The sequence below is a fragment of the Balaenoptera ricei genome, chromosome 2 (assembly GCF_028023285.1).
Source record: "Balaenoptera ricei isolate mBalRic1 chromosome 2, mBalRic1.hap2, whole genome shotgun sequence".
NCBI classification, from domain to species: Eukaryota; Metazoa; Chordata; class Mammalia; order Artiodactyla; family Balaenopteridae; genus Balaenoptera; species Balaenoptera ricei.
Genome location: NC_082640.1, coordinates 80,482,012 through 80,507,803, shown reverse-complemented (window position 1 = coordinate 80,507,803; position 25,792 = coordinate 80,482,012). Strand labels below are relative to the sequence as shown.

At 37.8% G+C, this 25,792-nt stretch overlaps 2 protein-coding genes across 4 annotated transcripts in view; one reads left to right on the top strand and one right to left on the bottom strand.

Moving 5' to 3' along the window:
* CCPG1 (cell cycle progression 1) overlaps positions 1-12,258 on the bottom strand; it is a 38,375-nt gene extending 26,117 nt beyond the window's left edge. The window contains exon 1 of one of the 3 annotated variants that reach the window (XM_059913241.1): positions 12,109-12,258. The gene's annotated coding sequence lies outside the window, so the exon portion shown is untranslated. The other 2 variants (XM_059913244.1, XM_059913242.1) reach the window with 2 other exon arrangements.
* Positions 12,259-12,331: 73 nt separating this feature from the next.
* On the top strand, positions 12,332-20,667 carry PIERCE2 (piercer of microtubule wall 2). The gene is made up of 2 exons (XM_059913250.1): positions 12,332-12,669; positions 18,475-20,667. Exons 1-2 carry the CDS (start codon positions 12,652-12,654, stop codon positions 18,820-18,822), a joined length of 366 nt encoding a protein of 121 aa, XP_059769233.1. The 5' UTR covers positions 12,332-12,651; the 3' UTR covers positions 18,823-20,667.
* The last annotated feature ends 5,125 nt before the right edge of the window (positions 20,668-25,792 follow it).

The following is a 25,792-nucleotide window of genomic DNA, read 5'->3' as shown; positions in this document are numbered from 1 at the left end:
TCTCATGGTTCCTCTCCCCATTATTTTGACCAAAGGTAAATGCAAAAACCTGTTGTTCCATTTTGAGGGCTTTACTAATAATAACTTAGAAATAAGCAGAGTTTATGGGAAAGTTACAAAGGCATAAAAAATCATACAAAGTTATAAAGCTAAGGGTACTTTACGAAGATGATAAACTTGAAGCCCTTTTCTAGACTCAGGCTTCGTTTTATTCCTTGGGGTAGCTTCTTTACCCCAATCTCCAGTCATATATTTCCCATTGCTTTTTGGATGATCACTAGTAGGTTTCTCAGGCCTTTCAAATAAAGCATCTACAAAACTAAGATCATCTTCCTGCTGCTCTTCCTGTTTCTATCATCTCAGAGAATAGCATCAGCCAAAAATAATCTGGCTGCAAGCAAAACCCACCAAACATCAGGTCAAAAATCCTAGATTTAGGATAACTACATTTGGGATAACTAAAACTTGCCTTGACCCAAAAATCCAATCAGGTCTAAATCCTTATCCACTTCCTATCCCAACTTCATCATTTCCCACTTCTATTACAGTGACAGCTCTCTAAGACATCTCTGCCCGCAGTTTCAAATTCCCCTCCAGCCACTCCTTCCCAACGCTGTCCCTACTCTGTTTATCCTAACACATAAATCTGATCACTTAATCACTTAAAATTGGTCTCCAGTGCCTTCAAGATAAACTCCAAAATCCTATAATAATAGCCTCTAGAACAGAGACAAATCATTTAAATTGATTCTCACTTCCTAAGAAATCCTATGGAACATTTCTTCACAACATGTAAGATTTTATTCATAGAACTCTATGGAAGAGAATTTGACACTAAGCATTACAAACATACGGTTTCCACATAGAATATAGCACATATTAGTCATATTAGGATGTAAATTTATTACATGGATGTTCGTATCTCATTTATGAAGTTACTTAAGGTAGAAGGATTATACTACACTAGTATAATCACACTCTCCAGCAAATGGGCCTATAGTTAGTACCATTTTTAATTCACTCCTTTATCCATCTGTTCATTCAATATTTATTGAGTTCTTAGCACATGCAAGATACTGAAAATATACCAATGTACAAAACAAATAAGAGTCTTGCCTTCCTGGAGCTTAAATTCTATCAGTAATTGACTAGGTTGAACTTCATCTGAGCCCTGTGCTCCAGCAAAGCAAGGAAGGTTGAGAAATTTCCCCATCCTGTTTTGTGTTCTGACAGATAGCTAACTGCAAAGGACCAACCTGCCCTCAAAAAATCCCAGGTAAGACTCACTTCCACCCATCCTGAGTCCCTTGTTTACTTGCCTCTATAAGACTCCTCGGTTCATTAACGAGATATTCCTATTGCAATAGTCTGAATTAAACTCATCTCAATTTTCTGGGACTTCCCTGGCGGTCCAGTGGTTAAGACTCCATGCTTCCATGTAGGGGGCATGGGTTCGATCCCTGGTTGGGGAGCTAAGATCCCACATGCCGCACGGCGTGGCCAAAGGAAAAAAAAAAATCATCTCAATTTTCCTATGCACTTCATCTTTCACACTGGAGTCATCCAATAAACAACATTACCTGGTAGAATACACTGTGTATTTGATGGTATATTTCCTACTACAGAGAAAGCATGGGAAAAGAGAATAGAAAATGCTGGGTTGGAGAGGCTTAATTTCAAAAAGGATGATCAGTGAAAGCTTCCTTAAGAAGGTATATTTGAGCAAAGACTTGAATGAGCGAGTGAATCATCGTGCAGTTAACTGGGTAAAGAGTGTTTCAGACCAAAGGAACAGTAGGTACAAAGTTGGAACCAAGCCCATATCTATGAGAAACAGCAAGGAGGCCTGTGTGGTTGGAGAGGAGTGGGCTACCAGGGAAGTGGGAAGAGATGAGGACAGAGAGATAATGGAGTGGGAGAGAAATGATGTAGGGCCTTACAGATCCTAAGACTTTTTACTCTGAGTGAAACTAAAAGTCACAGAAGAATTTTGAGGAAAGGAATAGAAAGATCACCCTGGTTGCCCTACTGAGACAGCACTGTGAAGGGGGCAAAGGCAGAAGCAGGAAGACCATTTGCAAAGCTACTGCAGTAATCCAGGTGAGATGATGGTGCTTTGGACCAGGGTGGTAGCAAAGACAGTAAGAAGTGGGCAAATTATACATATATTTTGAAGGTATAACCAACTGGGCTTCCCGACGTACTGAATACGAGGTATGAGGGATGACCCCTGTCCTAAGTAAATACAAGAATGGAATGGCCATTGAGACTGGAAGACTTCAAAAGCAGCAGGTTATGAAAGGAAAATTGGTAAACTCGTCGAGGACATATTAAATTTGAGACAGCTATTATCACATCCAAGTTGAAACGTCAAGTAGGCAGCTGGAGACTGAATTTAGGGGAGAGATACAGACCAAAGGTGTAATTTTAAAACACTTTAGGTGGCAGCTTTCAAAACTAATAACAGAGCAACAATATTAATTTTACCTCATAAAGTACAACTGGAGTGAATATTACCTGATATGATGGTGCCTCTCATCATTCCTGAGTAGCTACATTTTACTATGGAAAAGGTACGGTTTCCATTACTGTATCTTCTAGAATCAGACACGATGGAGAAGAATGGGGGCATTATTCTCCCACACGTCTACAATTCTGATGTAAGCCAACCAATGGGGTGTGACCAAACAAAGGTCCCAAAAGTGCTGCTGTACTGTAAATGTGATCAAAGATGAGTCAGTAAGTCTAGACAGCTTTCAAGAACCTATTTCTATCATGCTTTTCAGAGGTTCTGGAACTTTCATATCCCCAAGAGGATATGAAAATGCCTGCTTTAAACCAGACTGCTGGATAAAGGAAAGAGGACCCAAGATCCCAACTAAAAAAAACTTTTTAAATGTCCCTTATATTCTATTTTTTGTCCAATAACAACCCTACAGAAATAAACAAGCAGAAGATGTAGTTAAGTTAGTTGGTGGCAAGGACTGTGGAGAAAAATAAAGCAAAAAGGGGGAAAACTGAATGCAGGGAGTAGAGGGTGGGGATCAGAATTTTAAATAAGGTTGTTAGGGAAGACCTCCCACCAACATACGAAGGTACCTATTTCTCCACAACCTCACCAAAAAAGTAACCATCTTTAATTTCTGATCATGTCATGAGCAAAAAAAAAGTAAATCTCCTATTTCAATCTGCATTTCCCAGATGACTCAGTGGGGTTGTGCATCTTTCCCTATGTTTATTGGCTATCCTTATTTCATTTCCCATGAATTATCTAATGTTCTCATGTTCACTTTCCTATTGGGCTGCCTTTTTTGATTTTCAGAAGTTCTTCATAAACTGGGTCATGAATGAGTTCACTGCTAAACCTACTGCAAATATTTTTTTCTAGCATGCTTCAATTTAAAAAAAATATCTTCTATCATAGATGTCTTTAAATTTTATGCAGTCAAATGTTGAGGATGGAGAATAAGGTGTTTTTTATAGCCTATATTTTACATCTTGCTTTAGAAAGTCTTTCCTACTCTCAAGATTGTAAATTTTTCTCCTATATTTTCTACTAATACTTTTTCAGAGTTTTGGCTTTTACATTTAGCTATTTAATCTGTGAATCTGGGTTTTCTCCCTTTTAGTGTGAGGTAGAAATTATGTCAATTATTAAATATTCCATATTTTTTCTATGATTTAAAATGCCACTCTCTGTCACATAAAGTCCCATACATTTATGAATCTGTCACATAAAGTCCCATACATTTATGAATCAGTTTCTGTAGTCTCCATTCTGTTCCAATGATCTATATTCCAGCACCAAAACAAGGCTGTTTTAATTACAGTGGTACTCACCACTTTTTACAGTGCCATTTTGCAACTCTTCACTTGGTCCCTCCCTAAACACACACAACCACCCTGAACATTTACATACAGGCAACAATGAAACTGACTGCAGGTTACATGCAATACTTATTCCAAATGCTAGAAATTTTTTTTTTTTTAAACTTCCCGTGCAGAAGTCTCCCCATGACCTCGAGAATAAGTATTCTGTACAATAAAGTCAAACTTCTTAGGGGGACACCCAAATGCTTCCACTACCTGGCTCTAGCCTAGCTTGCAATCGATTAGTTCTCTCCTCCAGAACTATTTCATCTGATCAAGTAATCTACTTGCTACAAGTAGAGGAGCACAGCCCTACCTCCACGTCTTCACTTACTCAAGTCACACTTCCTGGAATGCTTTCCTCTTTTCCTTTCTTCTGATTTCCATCTTTAAGGCTCAGTCTCCTCCATGAAGTTTTCCTTCATGTTTCTGACAAACTGATCTCTCCTTTCCCTGAATGTACAGCATTTATTTCTTATTTCTTAGCATAACTTCTGTACTTCTTAGCATAGCTTGCCTAATAGCAGCTTCTATTACTTTTATCCATGAGTTACTTTACTAGTTAGTGTTAAGTTCAAAGCTTTTGATAAGGAGTTCCAATTTAATTTTCAATGTCTTTATAACAGCACAAAAATTTTAACTGCTCTCTACTAGTCAGAAGTCATACAATACATACATAATAATCTCTCATCTTTAATCGCTTAATATTCTATTTTATCTATAGAAAAGGACATACAAGCATTTTTACTCAGATCAGGAATTAAAGGATCAGAAATAGTTATGAGCTACAGGTCTAATTTCAGGTCTAGCTCCACCCTTAAGCTTGCCTCTTTTAAATGTACCACAATTATGAATTTTTTTTATTCCTGCCTATTTTCAAAAGGGAGCTAGGGCCACTAAAATCACTAAGCACCACAATGAAGGGGTTGAAACAGAAAAGCTTATTAAGAAATTCTAAGATTTTCTGTCTAAGTAAGTATCTAGAACTGTTACTGTCACCATGCTTTATGGTAATTTGGCACAAATTTACATTTTAAAAAGTATTGTGACAAACACTTCTGTAGTAAATGGTGAGAACTGTATCTCTTTGGGGAATTAAAGGGTCTTCAATCCTGTTCATTATGGTGGGGGAAGAACCTTTCACTGTGTTGCTTTCTTTTTTCCAAATAGTCTCATCTTAAGTGAAGGCTCAGCTTATACTTTTTTTTTCATCTACAATGTCAACCTTATTTCAGTCTCCAAACTCTGGCAATAAATAAGTCTAGCCTAGGAGTGCCTAGTACCCACTAGGCCTTTGTGCTGTGGGGAAAAAAAAAAGACTACCCTAGGGAAGTTGATTCCAAGGCTTATTGGCTAGAATGGTCAGGTAAACTCTTTATTTGAAAAACAGTAAGTTTTTGTATGGCTTTTTAACTGCTATAGCAGATAAATCCTGCAACATATTTTCACTAAGCCCAGGCCAAACTAAATTGCTTCCAAACAGCATCAAGAGACAAACGATCTGACAGGCAATTCTGAATATGGAACTAAAGTGCTGGCTGCCATTCTGGATGCTCAAAACAGCAGAGCCTTTCTATGGTTGGTGTGAAAGGTAGAGAATGAAAGAGATGCAAAAGATAAGAGCCACTTTCACATAAAACGCTTCTGAATTTAAAAAGACAGTAAATTTCATTGTCCTTCCCCTCCTACCTCCCAAAGGGGGAAAAAATCAGTTTTTTGACAAATTGCATCACTCAGGAATCATACTCTCCACTAAACATCATAAATGTGGTGTTGCAAAAGACTTTCAGATTGATGTCATCTGTCACGTTTGCCTTGTGAAAGTTCGGCATTATTAAGATAAGGCTTCATAAAACCTTAAGACCACCTGGTAAAAATACAGCCCAGAGATTTAAACATATAAAATAAAACCACACACACACACAAAAAGACTCAAACAAAACAGAAAAGTTTTACAATCCTGGGATAAAGATGATCTTTTTTCTAAGCTTTACACAAAACCTGGAAACTGTAAAGGAAAAGCTTTTTATTGTATAAAAATCATAAACTTGTTTGCCAAAAGTCATAAAAGAATGATATACTGAGAATACCTGTGACATATATAACAGAGTTTTCAAAACATTTAAAGTACACCAATAAATGAGTAAGAAAAAGTTTAAAAAATTGAATAGAAAATTTATCAAGGAATATGAGTAAGCAATTTATAGAAGATATTAAAATGGCTTATAAGGAAAAAAATGCTCAACCCTACTACGAAAGATACACAAAGATAAGCAAGATTATTTTAATGCCTAAGCGATCAACAAAGATTAAACAGGTTAGTAGGTTAGATACAGAAAAATAGGCACTGTAAACAGTAAAAATGCATAGTTATTATTATCATTTGAGTAATTTTGTAATAACAAAATTTTACAGGCTGATACCCTGTGACCTATTATCTCTATTTCATTTCCTATCCACCTCATTTCTAGGAATTTATCTGGTAGAAATACTCACATGAATATGAAAATACATATACATGTGTGTAAGAACGGTTGAATTTTTATAATACAAAATTAGAAAGTGAAATGTCTATCAAGAGTGAGTTTATTAAAATTAAAATGTATAGTATCTATTATTAACGCAGCCATTAAAAATTTAAAATAGATCAACATGTCCTGACGTGGAAAGATATCAATAATATATTCTGTGAAAAAAGCAAGTCAGAAAATGATATGTATAATAAACCCTATTGATATTAATTTATATGCATTAGTCTAATTAAAATTTTAAAGAGTATCTTTCAAATCTAAAAAACTAAAATTACACGTATTATGTCTGCTAAATTTCAGTGAGCTATTTATTACCTTCATAATCAGCAGGAAAAAAATATACATTTTCTTAAATGAAAAGACAAACCCAATATTAAGTAAATGAATGACTGACACAAATCCAATAATCTTCTGGATGACCAGTCTCTTCAGGACAAATTAAAGGACTAAAGGGAATCATATTAAAACGTTTATATCTGAGGTATCAGAAGTGTACTGTAGAAAACTGATGCTAGAGAAAAGAGAGCATAACCCAGGGATGTGAAGAGTCCACAGTGTAGTAATTACGGCATCAAGACGTGGGTCCAATGGCTGTCCTCTTGGTTATATGCATCTTCTAAGTGGATTCAAAGATAACCTCTCCATAGCAAACAGGCTTTCCTAGTTTTAATGGAGTGGAATTTCATTTAAACACTGATATCTATCGCTAAAGATAGGTATCTGGAAAAAAATCTCCAATAGTAGTAATTTCACTTTATCCATGACCAGAAAGAGGCAGCAATACTGTTACATACAGTAAATTAACTTTTTGATTTAGAAAACAAATTCTGCAAGAAGTGAGTCAATACACAATTTCTTCACAAGATTTCCTTTATGAGGTAACATCCTTCAAATTGGGAAACAAAAGCAACTACTGCCATATTTGAAGATAAAAGTATCCCTTTTTGCCTCCATCTAAAAGAAGCTACACCTTTGATTAAAAGTTTGCAACAAACTAGTAAACCATATAAATTCAAAATGCTGGGGGGAAATTAAGATACCTGTTAGTATGGAAATCGCCTTTTCACCAGGTGTTCCCATTCTGAAAAGAATCCTGACTTTCCAGGATTGTTACATCTTAATTTTGTAAAAGCCTGAAAGGGCCAGTAGTAAATCTAGAAGCTTGACTAGGTGCCATACAGCCCTCACTTGGGCACTGCAAGCCCCTGTTGGCTCGTCTCCCCTTTCAGAGATAAGTAAAACTACTGGGATCTAGCTTGATGTTTTTTTCTTCTACTCTCAAAAAAAATTTTTTTAATGATTTTACTTGTTAAAATATATGTATTCATCATATATTTTTTGTTTATCTTAAACATACTTTCCACAAAAGGATAATTTGTCCTAATTTTTTTTTTTACAACTCTCTTCTACTTTTCATTTGGGAAAAAAGCCAGAGAGATGGAAAACAAAGGGAGTCTATATATTTTTATCGTTTTCCATTTTTTAAAGTACATAATAGACAATTAAGTACACATCCATTGTTACTTTGTAGTAGTAATATTAGATAAAATGTTAGTAAAGATGTTATTTGAGTTATCAACTAATCAAGTATAGAAGCAGTCATTACCAACCCATGATATATGTTTCTTTGTCTTTTACTTTCACTTATATTTGCTCTCATAAAGTCCTCAGAATTGTTTTGTAAGTTTCTAAAAGACTTTTTTACTTGAATATTCTATATGTCAACCCAACTTGAAGTTAATCTCAAGGGGCAGATGCTGTATGTAATACAGATAGGGCTGACTTCCCCAGAAGGAGTGTCTAAGCTCTAAACTCTCTTTCCCTGAAAGACAAATGCTTACACATGTAATGTATCTCTGGGAGGACCTGGAATTTGACATTCAGTGTAGGCTCACTGTTCATGAAATCAACTCAAAGTACCGTTTTAGAACATTAAAAACAACATCCACTTCCTACTGTTAAGTTACACTGATGTAACACCTTATACTTTAGATGTGCAACTAAAACAAATCAAAACCAAAATTAAAGGCCGAACCATAAAACCACACTGCAATTTCAGAACCTTTAATGCAGCAGAGTACAAAGTCACAGTCAGGAAAGGGGCCAGGTTCCCTTCAACCTAGTAAAAGGCAAAAAGCACTATCAAAAAAATCAAATGAAGATCCCATTTGACTTTTTTCCATCAAACTTCTCAGTCCAAAAGTATATATCACATTAAGTCATCACACTTCAAATGCATAATATGCTTTATGTAAATGTTACTTACGCAGGCCAATAATATTTTGCATGGGTAGATCACTCTGCCACTTACAAAGTGATACGACTTTTTATACCTGATTTGATCTTCACAAATACCCCATGAAGTATGGCAATGACTGTTATTTATAATGTACAAATGGAAACAATAGAGGCTCATAAGTTAAGTTATTTGTCAACATCATTAAACGTCCTGACTCCCAATCCAATTCTTTTTTCACATTTCATCATGCTGGCAACATGAACCAGAAATAAGGTTTTAGGAAAGTGCTTTATGGACAAATACTGAAGAAAAATTAGATTTCTGACTTCCTGCTAATACTTATACTTCCTTGCTAATACTTCCTTCAGAAAACTCTATAAGCCCTTAAGCAGGTTTCCACACCTTAAACACCCCTTGGAAAAAAAATCCTCTGTTAGTTGCAATCCTCCCCATATTATAAATTTCACCTTAGAACTCAAACTGAGATTTTTATTTTCAAGTCTATCTGGTGCAATACATCGAACATGACCTTTTAAACCAACTCATTTTTTTTTTAACTGTTTTAATTTAGTCAAAACTGCAGAACTGCCAGACAGACAAACATGGTATGGTATCACTTATATGTGGAACATAAACAATACAACAAACTAGTGAATATAACAAAAAAAGAGGCAGACTTACAGATATAGAGAACAAACTAGTGGGTGGGGGGGGCGATACAGGGTAGGGGAGTGGGAGGTACAAACTACTGGGTGTAAGATAGGCTCAAGGATGTACTGTACAACATGGAAAATACAGCCAATATTTTGTAATAATTGTAAATGGAAAGTAACCTTTAAAAACTGTATAACAAATTTTTACAAATAAATTTAAAAACAAAACAAAAACTGCACAACTCCCAGTAAGAAAATTCTTGAAAATGTAAGTTATCACCTACAATATGGCAACTTCCTCATCCTAACCACTCACAAACACAAAAACAATTCAGCCTCTAGTAGTTCTGCATTGTTAGATGAGTCTGCATTTTGTTTTAAAATACCCTGGGCTTAAGAGGCCTTGCACTGTGTCCATATTCTTTACATGTCAGAAACTACTACTTCTAAGATGTCAGTTCAAACTCACCTAATTTTTTAAATATTTAACTTGGATAAAATACAATTATACAACCTAGACAATACTGTGGAACCAGTTAGTAAATCAGACATGTTAAGTAATTATGAATGTTTCTTATGCCCTGTAAATGAACCCAAATTTTTAGTGAGATATTGAGCCAACAAAGGGCACAAAATACACTAAATAAAACAATAGAAACTATTGAAAAGAAACTGAAATTTGGGGAGAGAAGCAATGCTCCAAAGAAAAGAACCTAAGAAAACAAAGTATGACTTCTACAGCTTAAAAAACAAAAAAGCAAAAAAATGAAAACAAAAACAAAGCTTCAGAATGGCTATTTTATTGAGTTAATGGACACCTGGAATTGAGGTAAACCCCATTTTTTCAAGACTGATAACTGCAAAAATACATAGACTATTCCTATCAAAGAACAATGTGGCCCTTTCTTTATGACAGAAAACAAAATGTGGGCTAAATATGCTACTTACCCAACCATATCCAACATATCCATAATAGAAAATGAAACAAAAACATAATCCAAAATATCAGGCACATTAAACATAGTATTGATACTTAAAATGACTTGATGAAAACAAGCTTAAAGCCCCCATTTTATAATAATGTTTAACTTCTTTATTTCCACTGGCAAATGTTTACAAATAATGAAAAATCCTGCTACATCCCAGATCTTTTCAGATTAATATGCCCATGCTTTGTCACCTTGAGTTATAGTAATAATCAAGATTGCACTCCCTTAATTGAAGAAAAGTAAGCAATTCTGTCTTGATTTTACTGTACAAAATGAAAACAGATCAAAATAAGACGAGATGTACAAATGCTAAGAATTACTGTAATATTTTTTTGTTTCCTTTCCAGTCCAACCAATGCATTTCTTGTCACTTCTCAGCAACTAACTTATATACATTTAAACTTGTTATTCACAGAGTCTGTGGATGCAGTAACAGGGGCTCTGCCTATGTTGTTTGTAGTTGTTATTTGCTTTTTAAAATTGTTTAGAGTCTATATAATTGGAATTGCTGCACCTGTGTCTTTTTTAAATGAAGGTTTTTTCCTATAGAAAATTTGGAAAATACCAAAAAGTATAAAGAAAAAAATAATTTGTAGTTTCACCATCTAATCACTTTTATAACTATGACACTCCTTTGAGTCTTATTTCTAATAGACATCGAATCACTTCTAGTTCTATGGTTTAGTTAACAAAATTAGTATTACACTACTTTCTAACCTATTTTCATTTAAAAACTAGTATTTCCCACACCCTCAAATATTATTTGAGAGCGATTTTTAATAGCTTCTTTAATTAGAACCCCATCCTTAGGTTTGGGTAAAGGATTAGAAATTATTTATTAAAATAATACCCTCACTTTCTCCCTTCCCTTCCCCTTTATGACCACAGCTCAGGGAAGTATAGTAAACCATTCACACTAGCGTCCAAGGTGTGATAAATACCCCCCTGAGAAAGGTGGGGCCTAATAAGATTCAAACGTTAAGCCAAAGATACGATGCGCTAATAATGACATTTCAAGTACCGTCCAGTAGATGTGACCTTATTTGAGGAGGCAAATCTCCTAAAATTCCCAGTACTAAAATAATTACCTATTCTAGCTACAAGAAGGCTCCATTCCATTTTTTAATAAAGCCAGACTGAGACAGTGCAAATTTCACCCACTCAACAAAGTACCTAATTGGCTGAGTTCGTTAAAATTGGCGCTCCCAAAGGCAAAAAGTTGATTCGTTAAACTAAGATAAACAGTAACGCGTAGAAGGCACGGTGTGACCTGCTGCTACGGAGGGCTTATCGATTAGGAAGGGGACCGGTGGAGGGGGAAAAGGATAGACAGGGAGATTTGATCATTATCAGCCAGGCTCACAAGCAGAAATCTCAAATACATTATTTAATCTTTCTCTTCCTGGCATCACGGGGCTCAAACGTCACCAAAAAAAGACCGGCCGGCTGAAAACCCGGCGGGGTGACGCACATAACATCTTACCATATGGATTCTCAACAATCAGGACCGAGGAGAGCCTTAAGCCAGCCCAGCGGAGGAAGGCGGGTGCGTCCCCTGGGCTGTCGGCTCCCCCACACTCCCGGCACACCGCTCGCGTCTGCAACGCAGGGAACCGAGGCTGCAGGACCACCGGACCGCCTCCGCCACGGGGGATGCAGACTCGCCTTCCGAGAAGGCCACCCAGGCGGCCGCAAACACCGAGCGCCTAGGATCAAGCCCCCCTTCAGCGGAAACCCCGCGACCGCCTCCGCCAGGCGGCTGAGCCAGGACCCCAACAGTCGGCCCGGACTCCCCTCCTGGGGTCCAAACTCGCCCAGGGCCGTACCTGAAGGAGCAGCGCCACCTCCGCCTGACGGCGTTAGCTGTCGCGGTGGCGGCGGTCACAGCTCCGAGAGCAGTGACGCCTCTCATAAAAACAACAACCTGCTCGCAGGCGTCCGCAGCCGGGAGGCGGAGGGCGGCGAGGCGCCGCGGCGCATGCCGGGACTCGTAGTCCCGCCCGCGCCTTATACCGGGCGGCGGCGGAGGGAAGAACTACGACTCCCGAAGAGGAGCGCAGCCCGCCGCCGGCAGGCTGCAGGAAGCTGGGCCCCGCGGCCGTGATCCTCACAACATCCGGGCCCCGGCACTGCAGAGGCGCCGCTGCCGGTTACTGTGGAGACGGCCTGCTACAGCCTCTCCGAAGGATTCCACCCTGGAGGACGGCTCCCCGGATTAGGCCGATTAGTTTACACGTATCCATCCAGCCGACGGTTCGCCTTCTCTTTGCTGCTTTAATTGGGTGTAGTAAAAGTCGGCGCTCGCTGGCCTTGCCATCCGCTGCAGGAAAAGACTGCGTTTGCCGAAAAAAATAAAGAAGATATCGAGAATGACCGAGTACGACTGGGTGGGTTTGGGCAGAGGGCTGGATGTTTTTGACTGTCGATACTCTTTACTATAAATTTGGGGCACCCCACACTCCCACCCACCCCCACCCTCCAAAAACAACCACCGTTGTAGGCAACCACTGGGGTACACAGATGTTACATGCATTGCATTAAGCCAGAATTGCCTGTGAAGGTATAAGGATGATTGGGGATGGTATGCAACTCATGCCCCATTGCAAAATGCCGTGATGGTTTTGAACAAGAAAAACGTACCTTGTTAATTTGACATCTGTTTACATTGTGTCTTGTTCAAAAAAGGATATGGTGCATTTATACTCACTGTTGATGGAAACAGTAGAAAGTTAAGGTTTAATTCTCTGTCACCTAATTGTGGCCAGAAAAAGATAAATTAAGAAAAACATGAACAAGGAGGATGGTGGGCCTGAGGAGAAACAAAAGGGTGCCTCAAAATTAGACTTACGGGGGATTTTTTGCTTTTGGTGTTACTGTAGTTAACATCAACTGTGACACAAAACCAAAAAAAAAAAAAAAAAAAGATTTTTAATTTTATAATTACAGCTTCTATAATGGGCATTTTTATTATTTCAGTAGCTTGTTATTTATCTTTATAAAAATGTGTGTGTGTTTATAACAAAAGACTTGGAAAAGTCAAAGTGGCCTGGTTTTCTCTAATTCTAGGAGAGCCTGAAAATTAAATTAGTAAGGAAGTTAATACCATCTATTTGTAGATTTTCATTCTTTTCAAGGCACTTGCACAGTCTAATTTTAGACTTAATCGATTTTAAAAGATTCATTTATAATTTTCATTAACCTTCTTCTCCTTCAGTAACAGTTGCTGACCCAATGTATAACCTAGCAGAGAATTTAAAGTAATATTTTTATTATTCTTTATATTAGGCTGTTTTGTTTTTGATTGTATCTGTTTTGAACTCTACATTTTAAGAATACCAGATTTGAAGAGGTTGAAACCCAAATAAGAAAGTTGTAGTGAGGGCCTAGGACATAAAGTAAAAGCAAGGGGTATTTTGTTTCCAAGTCCGTAAACATTTGTGAATTGTCCTGGAGGTCTAAAAGATTTCGGTAGACACTAATTTTTACAGATTGTGTGGTACGGATTATGCCAACAAAATTTTTCAGCTAATTTGTCTTCTATTTTGACTAGATTCTGTTTTCTGTATTCCATTTTGAGTCAAAGTTGATCAGAATTTTAGAGCCAGTTGCAGAAGGTGATTTGAAAGTCACAACCTCTGGGACTGAGGTTGCCCTGGGCAACCAGACTGGTGTCCATAAAGTAAATTAGGGTTGGTACTTTTTCTCACAAGTCACAGGGCAGCACCTTCCACCTAAGAAGCCTTCCATGTGCTGAGAGAACCTAGACATTTTGAGAAAAGCTGACCTGTTGTGATGCCGTAGGATTCTGGTGACTTACTATTCTCCAATGTCTGTGCTCTTGATATTTAAAACAAATTAATAAGTAGTGTCAAAAAAGAATAAACAGCAAGATCTGATGATTTCTACTTCCAGCTTTGCCAGCTTCCTACAAGATAATGAGTGTTAGTAAATGGTAGCACACTACTGTAAAGTTTTCTTAACCTGTAAATTTCAGAACTGAATTCTGGAAGATCATGCATATGCATTGAAGTATACCTGCAAAAAAGAAAATGGTAAAAATTGGTTCCATTTATATAGCAGCGTATCATTTACAACCGATTTTCTTTCATTTCCACAACCACAGGAACTATGGCAGGTTGTTTTTTTTCCCCCTTTTTTACCAGTTTTACAGACAATATAAAAACAAAGGTGCAATGATGATAAAGGATTGGAATCTAGGTCACAAAGTTCTTGCCTGTGCTACTCCTCCAACGCTCTATTATACTTCTTCAAATCTGAACAAAATAAAAGAAAGTGGAGTAAATACTTCACATTTGCAGGTTTGAACTCAAGATTTCAAAACAAATAGGTTCCTGACAGTGGGGAACTTAACTTTGCAGAGACATTAAGTAGAATAACCCAGGAATTCAGTGAGCTGGGTTAGTCTAAGAGGAACCGAATTAATCTGACCCAAATTTGATCCTCAGTTAAGCCTGACACAACAACTTGGTCAATATTCTTTCCTCCGTTTTAGAGGTGGAGAAACTGAGATTATATGCTTGCTAGTTTTAAGGATTTAGAATTATTAAAGGGTCTCAGCCTCATGAATCACAAGAATCTACTATAGAGTCTTCAAAGCAAAAGAATTTTAATGCATATAAACAAACTTCTATTTAATGCAACCTTAAAAAGTCAGAGTTACAGTACCCTGCCAATCTCTATGAGGTTAGATATAATATAATTTCTGATCTGGAAGGACTTAGATCTTAAGTATTCCAGAAGTTGCCAAATTTGGAGGGTTTTTTTAACTACCAAAATTTTTTGCCTACATGGACACCACAGAATCATTTTTAAGAGCTTTATCACAAGTAAATATACACTTCCTTCATGTTTTTCAAATAACTGAAAATCACTTTCCTATTGCTACATTTGGAGAGCCCTTATATCCTATTAGAAAAAGAAAAAAACTATCTAATCCATCTCCTTTGTTTTATATATATAGACAAGGAATTTGAATCCTTGCAAAATAATTTCATCAAAGTCACGCAGCTATCATCACTGGCAACATCAGAACCCAGAACTGGTGACACCTAATATTTGAAGGTGAAGACCTACTTTTTTTTAAAATAACCAGTTTCCCAACATTATTGAGCTGGTTTCCTATGTGCTTGTCTTCTATGTAATAAAATGTAAGTTCTAGGAACTTTAGATTGTTGATCACTATTTTTCCAGCATCTAACAATGCCTGGTACACAGTGGGTACTCAGTATTTGTTGAATGAGTGATAAACAAGGTCCATATAGTCTGTTCCATTTGAATTCTTTCACCTTCATTATTGAAGCTTGATGTTTTTTATAGAATGGACTTTACTAAGGGTAAGCATGTTATATGCATTGCTAGAAAGCAATATGCACTTTTGTACCCATTCTTTTTAATATCTTGCTCCCTCCCCAAATAGCTAAGTTATGTATATTTTAAATATTTATTAAATTTATTATATGTTAATTACATATTAAATCGTAGTAAATGGCACCACCATCTACCCAAATGTTTGTCCAGAAATGTGGGAGTCTTTCTTGATCTGTCCCTCTTCCTCACTACCCACATCCAATCAGTCACCAGGTCCAATGAATTCTACTTCCAAAATGTGTCTCAAATTTATTTACTAGTCTCTCTATACCACCATTCTTCTATAAATCATCATCGTCAGTCACATGGAATACTGAAGCTCCTCTCCACATCCATTCAAGTCTCTGACGGCAGCCAAAGTAATCTTACTAAAAAGTATATTACATCATGACATGCTTCTCCTTAAAATGCTTCAATAGCTTTCCATTGCTTTTACCATAAAGATCTAAACTTTTCACACAGCCAACCAGACCCTTCAGGATCTGGTTCCTGCCCCTCTATTCTCATCTGCAGCCATTTTCACTCTAACTTACTCCACTTTGGCCATGCTTTTTCTTTGTGCCCTCCTCTGTCTTTTCCTTCCTTGCCTTCCAGTCTTAAGATTCAGCGACACTTCACCAGAATGGCCTTCCTAGGCCCTCACACTAGGTTAGAACCCCCTGTATGTCTTCATAAACATCCTGAATTTTTTTTCTTCATAGCACTTACCACAATTATAATTAGTCAGTTGTATAATTATTTGCTTAATGGCTATCCCCCACAAGGTTAAGATCCCTGAATGTTTATCTTGTTCCCTTTTCACTCTAAAATTAAGCTGTACGTCCTCTTCGAACTATGACCTATTGCAGTCTTACTCTATAAGTTGCACGTTTTTATAAATTCTCATAGTTCTAGTACAGGATTTTAAAAAGCTACCTTGTACATACTTTTGACAAGTTTGCTCTGTACAGATATATATAATTGAATGGGCACTCTTCAATGTCCTCCAGAGAAAAGGACTCCCAAAAGGAGAGTAGATGGGTCTAAGTTTTTGTTTTCTTCTCTATTGTTTTTCCAGCTTTATTGAGGTATAATTGACATATAACATTGTGTAAGTTTAAGGTACAACATGATGCTTTCATATACATATATACTGTGAAATGATTAACAATAAGATTAGTTAATATGTCCATCACCTCACATAATTACACATTTTTGTGTGTGGGTATGGTGAGAACATCTACTCTTTTAGCAACTTTCAATTATATAATACAGTATTGTTAACTGTAGTCACCACACTGTACGTTAGATCCCTAGAACTTACTCTTCTTATAACTGTTAGTTTGTACCCTTTGACCAACATCTCTCTATTTCCCCCATCCCCAGCCCCTGGCAACCACCATCCTGCTCTGAGTTTGACTTTTTTTTTTTTTAGATTCCACATATATGTGAGATCATAGTGTATTTGTCTTTCTCTGTCTGACTTCACTTAGCATAATGCTCTCAAGGTCCATCCATGTTGCTGCAAATGGCAGGATCCCTTCCTTTTTTATGGCTGATAATATTTCATTGTGTATGTGTGTGTATATACCAAAATTTCTTCATCCATTCATCTGTTGATGAATACTTAGGTTGTTTCCATGTCTTAGCTATTGTGAATGCTGCAGTGAACATGGGAGTACAGATATCTCCTCAAGATGTGATTTCATTTCCTTCGGATATATACCCAGAAGTGGAATTGCTGGATCATACGATGGTTCTATTTTTAGTTTTTTTGGTTGTTTTTTAATTTATTTATTTTATTTATTTATTTTTGGCTGCGTTGGGTCTTCATTGCTGCGCACGGGCTTTCTCTAGTTGTGGTGCGTGGGCTTCTCATTGCGGTGGCTTCTCTTGTGGCAGAGCACAGGTTCTAGGTGCTCAGGCCTCAGTAATTGTGGCACATGGGCTCAGTAGTTGTGGCTCGCGGGCTCTAGAGCTCAGGCTCAGTAATTGTGGCACCCGGGCTTCGTTGCTCCACGGCATGTGCAATCTTCCCGGACCAGGGCTCGAACCCACGTCCCCTGCATTGGCAGGCGGATTCTTAACCACTGCGCCACCAGGGAAGTCCCGTATTTTTAGTTTTTTGAGGAACCTCCATACTGTTTTCCGCAGTGGCTGCACCAATTTACATTCCCACCAACAGTGCATGAGAGTTCCCTTTTCTCCACATCCTCGCCAACTCTTATTCTCTCTTAACTTTATAATAGCCATTCTTCAGGTGTGGATTGATATCTCATCGTGGTTTAGATTTGCATTTCTCTGATGATTAGGGATGTTGAACATCTTTTCATGTACCTGTTGGCCATCTGTATGTCTTTTTGGGGAAGAATGTCTGTTCAGATCCTCTGCCCATTATTTAATTATATTGTTTGGTTTTTTGCTGTTGAATTGTATGAGTTCTAAAGATATTTTGGAAATTAACCCCTTATCTGATGTATGGTTTGCAAATACTTTCTCCCATTCCAAGGCTGCCTCTTCCTTCTGCTGTTCTTGTGCGGCGCAGAAGCTTTTTCGTTTGACGTAGTCCCACTTATTGATTTTTGCTTTTATTGCTTGTACTTTTGTTGTCATATCCAAAAAATTACCAAGACCAACTCCAAGGAGCTTTTTCCCTATGTTTTCTTCTAGGAGTTTTACGGTGTCAGATCTTACATTTGTCTTTGATCTTTTTCGAGTCACTCTTTGTGAGTAGTGGGGTAAGAAAGGCTTAGGGCTAAGTTTAAATAATTCTGTTTTTTTCAGAACTTTATAATTGAGAATTATTTTATGCATTTATCTTTTAGGATAAGAAAAGTACTTCAGCTTCAAATTCAGAAACAGAAATGAAACCTGAACAACTGCCTCCTTGTGTGAACCCTGGCAATCCTGTGTTTTCATGTATGTTGGACCCAAAGACACTCCATACAGCTACCTCACTATCAAAACCTAAGATGATTATGTATAAAACCAATTCAAGTAATTATGGTGAATTTTTACCCATGCCACAGTTTTTCCCCTGCTATTATACTCCAAAGGACCAAGTATTTTCAAGCAATATCAGAGCTACTGGATTTTATCAAAATAACACTCTAAACACTGCACCTGACAGAACAAGAATGCTTGATTTTCCTAATTTTCAACACACTCTATGAAAATATATTACTCTTAAATAAAGAGAAAATATACTTGGGAAAAATGAGTTTTAAATCTAAGGCAAGGATACCTAATTTGAAATATAAAAAGATTTGAATTAATTTTTTAAAAATACCTTTAAGAAATAAAGCATTTCAACCGATAACTGAATGACAGTGACTTCTTAAATAAAAATGTGTTCAAAATAGAACAAAAGGTAGAAAGCATTTTATTATACCTAGCTTTATTTAGTTCATGTAGTCCAAAAGCTTCAAAAGGCTTTCAGGATCTCAACTGTCTACTGAGTATATTTATCAAGACAAAGGAACACAGGAACTCTAATTTTGAAAACTGAATTAAGGAAGATTCTGATGAGTAATTTCCTGCTTTTCTGTTATTTCAACTAATAGCTCAGAACCTGGGGAATGTTAGTTCACACTGCTAAACTGGTGGAAGAGAGGACTTGTTATTCATTCATTCATTTAGCAAATATTTATTGAACACCTACTTATGGCAGGTGCTATAGGATGCAAATGGAACACAGAAATAGAAAACAGTGTCTTTTATTGTTTCAATGAACAATATTTGGGGGAAATGAGAGTAGCAAATTAATAATACATGATAATTTATGTAATGTAAACTATGTAAAAGGTCTTTCAGACACAGAGACAGAATTGCTTAAATTGAGACCAAGGAGATCAAGAGAAACATTCTGGAGAAGGTAAAGCCAAATCAAAGGAAAGGTCCATCCAGGCAGAAGAAACGTTACGTATACAAGAATGAAAATGTGAGAGAATGCTGCACGTTTTTAAAAGTGCGATTACTTTTTTTTTTTTTTGGCCTCATCACGCAGCTTGTGGGATCTTAGTTCCCCGGCCAGGGATTGAACCCAGGCCGTGAAAGCGAGGAGTCCTAACCACCGGACCACCAGGGAATTCCCCAAATTAATTACTTTGGTACATCTTTAACACAGAGCATGAGCAGTGGTAGATGATGGGCTATACAATTCTTTAACCTCTGTAATTCCACTATATAGAGAGATTTATTTCAGCTGCCATCTGCTGAAACCTCCTGTTCAGTTGGATCTGAGTACCTTTACTGGAAAAAAAAAAAATCACTGTTCTTATTTTTCCCTGTTGGTTTCAGGTTCAGGATATTAACATCAATTAGAAAAAATAATCTTGTGAGTCACTAGGGGACCAGAAAAGTTGGATACAGAAAAGTTGAATCTTCTATTTACAAAAATGGCTTGATGTGAGGAAACAGCTCAAACTCTGCAGCCTCATGAAATTCTTTCAAATATCCCAAAATATGATATTTGGCACAAGAAAGAAAAAAAAATTAGTTTTGTTCACTTCCTCTGAAACATCAAAAATCAAGGCACTGCACAAGATTTCCAGGCGAATGATGCAAGAGAATTTGAGTTTACCAGATTTTTCTCTGCATAAACTATACAAACCCTTTTCCCCCTTCACTGTAGGTGCTTGATTTGTAGAAAGTGAAGTCAACTTTTTAATATGTAGAATCTAGAGGTTAACCTAAAGTTCCTTACTATGACAGGTGGTTAGGCCTTTTGTTTTGTTGTTGTTGCTAAAATTCTTAGGAAGGATGAGTATCTTGGAATCAAGCATATTGTCTGGAATGCAGTTATGTAGTCATTCAGTGCCTATCAAAGTCCAGGGACTATTCTAGGCTCTAAGAGCTTGCCTTCATGGAGGTTCGATTCTAATAAATTCTAGTAGGGGAAAACAGACCAAAAGACATATGTATAAATATGTATACATATTTATATATAAATGTTATGGAACATAAATGTTTATATGTTTGTTATATATATATGTATAACATAGACATATAAATATTTATACATATGTGTAAATATGTAAATATAAAATATGTATACATATTTACATGTAAATACTTATATCCCTATATGTATAACATTTGTGTATTTATGGTACATAAATTTTATTTGTGTAAATATTTTATTTGCATGTTATTAGCATGTAAATATTTATATATGTCTATATATATACAACATACCAGGCGATAAGAGTTATGGGGAGAGAATAATTTAGGGTTGGGGCAGGAGTGCTTGGGCAAGGAGGTATTTTAGGTAGGGGAGTGTCTGATAAGTTGGTTATTTGACCACACCCCTGAAGGAAGTGAAGGGAAAGTCAAGCTGTTGAGGCAACTGAATATCAAGTCTGGCATTCAAGGGAGAAGTTGAATATAATCAATATAAACAACATCCACACAAAGATATTATTTAAAATCATGAGATAAGACAACAAAGTGTAGGTAGAAAAAAGAACAGAGGACCACTAATCTCTAGGGAACTCCAACATTTAGAAGTCGGGGGAATGACGAGGAATAAACAAATGAGACCAAGAAGAAGTAACTTGTGAAGTAGGAAGAAATTAGTAAGACTGGGATGCCTACAAGCCACGTAAGGAACTTGTTTCCAGAACAGGGAATGATCCAGCTGTGTGAAATTATCTTGGAGGCTAACACATAAACTGAGACCTGAGGGTTTGATTAGGCAATGCGGAAATCGTTGGTGTCCTCAACAAGAAGTGTTTCAGTGAGGTTGTAGAGAGGAGAACTATCGGAATAGGTTTAAGAAAGCCTGCAACTCTGCACGGTTATCGCTCAGCACTAATCCACAGCCCATGGGAAGAAGAGAATGCAGGCAAAATGTGAGGAGCGCCCAAACTAAGGTGCTCTGGGAGGGAGAAGAAAAGACAAATCCAGGAGACTTTTAGAATCCTCAGTTGTGGGCCTGTCCATTCCTGGATCGAGGAGCCAGCTGTCTCATCGGTAACAGAAAGCTGGAGTCTCCTCTGGACCTGCATCCCTGGTTCACTTTGTGCACCTTGGAGCCTGGAAACTTGGAGACTGGAGACCTCTTTTTCAGCTTTGCAGCCACTCTTCTTCCACTAGAGCCCAAGAAAGTGCACAAAGCCCTGAGATGTAAAAAGATGGAGAAATGGGTGCCCTGGTGGAAGTGTCTTGTCCACAGCCACCCAGCTATTCCCCAGTGACATGCGGGTTTGAAACTTGATTGCTTTGCTCTCCACCCCGATGAACTCCCTAGAGGAAGGAAGCATGTCGGGTTGGAATCTCTGAAACCCATGGCACCTGGCCCTGCAGCTGGTATCCCCTAGGCCCTCACAGCACAGGGGGTAAGAAGAGGGCGTGGCCAATAAGGAATAAGGGAGAGAGATCAGAAATCACCAGAGCCCTGGGGCCTGCAGGACAGTCTGCTTTGACCATAAGCTCCCTAAAGGTGAGGGCCAGGTCTGGCTGGTTGATCCTTAATTCCTCAATGCCTGGCATGGTGCCCTGTGGGCAAGCAGCTCCTGTCCAGCAGCCCCTCTCCCAGGATGCTGGCTTTCACGTGGATGCCGCCACCACCACCTCTTCCCCTGCCTCTGCAGGGCAGGTGGGCGAGCGGCTTCCCTTTGTGGGCAGCTGCTGGGGGCACAACGTCTCTTACTACTTCTGGGAAGCTACCCAAACCTCTGTAAATAGTCACTTCACTAAAAAGCCTTTTAAACACCGCAGCTGAGTGTACTCTCTGTTTCCTGCCTGGACTCTGACAGGTCCTTAAAGGGAAGAAAATAGGGAAAGAATCAACAGGAGCCTGGAAGGATAAGGGGGCTTCTCAGAAGCACTTACACAACCCCGGGAGGAACAATTCTTGTTATTCCCTGTACTCACCCACTGAGGGGGAAAAGGACTTAGAAAGGACTGTGTGAGGCCCACTACACGATGGCCGGCCTGAGTCACCCCAGCTATCCCATGGTCAGTGGCTCTCTCCTCTCTCTGCCCCTCAGTGCTTGGTTCTATCTAGATAGGAATCCTTGATAAGGTGGGATTATAATTTACTACCTTATAGGCCTGTCCCCCACACTGGACTGAAAACTCCTCAAAGGCAAAGATCTGGGTTTTGGCCATTTCTGGATCCTGCCCAGTTTCTCACAGGCTGCTGGGCACAGAGGAAGCCCTTGAATGGATTCACGTGAAGAAGGAATGAAGGTTTCTCCCACAAATGAACCCGTAGGCCCACCCTTCTAAAATCCCCCCCTTCCGAGGTGGTGAAACCACCTCAGAAGCCCGTGGCCAGGCCCTGAAGGCTAAAAAGTACTTGACACTGACGAAGCCGGAAGGTGGCTAAGCTGCTGACTCAAGAAAACCAACTTCGTCTTCCAAGACGGTTGCCTGATCTATCCTCAAGTTGTTTCGCCCAGACACATCCTGGCCTCATGCTTGCCTGACACCTTTGCCTGCTTCTTCAAGGGCCGCCAGTTTCGCTCAAACAGCTTTCTCGTTCTTGTACCCTTTTGTTCTGTTGCTGTCTCAGATGTTATCCAAGTGATCCATTCTAACCCCTTCACACCTGGATCAGGAGACCTTCACCACACAAAGCCAACAGTGTGGACCACATCCTCCCATCCCCAAACCAGGATACAGTCATTTGCAACCTGGGGTGTCCCAGGAAACCTGGGATAAATACTCATCGTATCTATAGAACCAACACTAAACCTTGATCCATTTTTAACGTAAATGGTCTTAATAACCACAAACATATGGGGGAGAAGAACAGTGAACAAAGCTTAACTGTTTTGTTGACTAATTGACTGTAGTTTTCATAGGCATGGTGACCATATTCCTGTAATTTTCTAACGCAGTGTTTTTTTTTTTAAATCTTAATTTTATTGGTGTATGGTTGATTTACAGTGTTGTGTTGGTTTCAGTTGTACAGCAAAGTGATTCAGTTATGCATATACATATATTCATTCTTTTTTAGATTCTTTTCTCTTATAGGTTATCACAGAATATTGAGTTCTCTGCACTGTACAGTATGTCCTTGTTGGTTATCTATCTTTATATAGTAGTGTGTGTATGTTCATCCCAAGCTCCTGATTTATCCCTCCCCTCTAATGCAATGTTAATTTCAAATGTTCCATTAGTGGAGACATTTTTAATGCTAAATATTATGATTCATGTTGTACTGTTTTCAATAAAAGCAGTTCTTTATGTGTATAAAAAAAAAAGGCTGCAAGAAGTAAAAACTACTTTTTATTAGTTTTGCTGTACACTGAACAGAGAAATGGGGTGATAGCTGGAAACAGATGTGGGGGCAAAGGTTACTTTTTAAAGACAGGATCATAATATAGCATGTTTGTATTTTGATGGAACCACATTTGGAGAACCTCTTGCCCACAGTAATCAGTTCCATAGAGAAAATGTAGCTAAAGATGACTACACAGTAATGTTTCTTTAATATGGACTAAAAAAAGCTAAAGTGTATAAAATCAAAGGCACAGAGAGGATGAACACAGAATTATTCACCAATTTATAGTATATTTAGAACTAGGATACATAAGAACAATCCAAAAAAAGCATTAGTGTATGGACTGTAAAGTATTAATTTAACTATTTTGTGAGATACACTAAATAAAGTAGTACATTTGGAATATGCTATCCTAAAGTGTAAAAAATAAACATACTCTGTAATTTTTCCAAAAAGAAAGACTCCATTTCAGATAACAGTTTGAACAATCAACTCTCCTGGAAGATACTTAAAGCAAATTAATTTGAAAACTCACATACTTTAGGCAAACTTTCCTTCCTTTACACAATTATCAGAATATTTGAAGTTTTACCTCCATTTATTGACTGATCATTTCTTGAAATACAGCATGAACTCTCAGCTTCAAATGAAACTGAAGGCTTATCTTCCCAAAGGAATATTTTACCAATTTGTTTAGGTCTTTTTCCTCTTTTAGCTATAAACTAAAAGACTATCATAAATATAATTTACCCCGTCAATAATCTAATTAATATATTTGACCAAATAATGTTGGTTGGTTTTTACTATCTATAATAGCTCAAAATTATTCTGAGTTTATTATGTTCTAGGTACTATACTAAGCAGTTCGTTTATTAAACAAAAACCATGTTTGTTCAGGTCATAAAAAGGCTAAAATGAAGTATGTTCTAAGTACTGTCAAAAGTAGCTCCTTGAAGAGAGTATCTTAAGCGAGAGATGGTCTTAGAGTCATATGCCTTTAAAACATTTTAGAAGGGCGAATCACAACATCAACTAAATAAATTACTCAATTAATGTTCTTTCAGAGAAAAAAAAAAAGGGCAAATCACACTTCAAAGAGAAGATACTGGTAACCTTGTCATGACCTGAAGAATTAACCTGGTTTTATTGTTAGTACACGAGAGTTAGTTACAGTGAGGTATGTCTTAAGGTTCGTAAACAAAGGGAATTATCCTAAACTTTGTAGGAAAAAGGAAGCCTGTTATGTAGAACTGCATACATGATGCCATGAAACATTCCATTCATTAAACTAATCATCCATGTTCTGAGTCCCTGTTTGCCAAGCAACTTCATGATTTGATTTACCATATCAAATCTGCTCATAAAGAGAAATGAATTTTCATTTAACCTACCATGAGAATGAACATCCTCAGTCAATTTCTGATTGTGAATTAATAATAAGTAGGCAATCTGTTTTACTTAGTCTCCTGAGCTTGGTTAACGTGACTCTGATCCTTGCAGATGGGCCAGCTCTTGAGGCCCTTTGAGAGTGAGACTGAGAGTGAGACTGAGCCAGATCAATTCAATAAGGTAATGAAACACACCCTTGTTATCAGGCTTCTTGGGAGATCATATACCAACCTTTTCCCCAGGTGGTATGTGCAAAAGTCCTTTGCTTTTTTATTCTCCACATAGATGAAGTTTGTTGAAAAGAACCTGGCTTGCCAGTGGCAAGTGGTCTCTCCTTGGCCAAACTCTAAATGGGCTTCTCTGAGCCACTTTTTCAACTAGGCCTCATCCTTGTGTAAGCAGATGGGGTAGGGGCTCCCTGGAGAAAGAACCAGATACAGCTTCTTGACATAAGAGAAGCCATTTTAGGCCTAAGCCATTTTGTGATCTAAGCCTGGCCACCATGCTTGCCTTTGAATAGG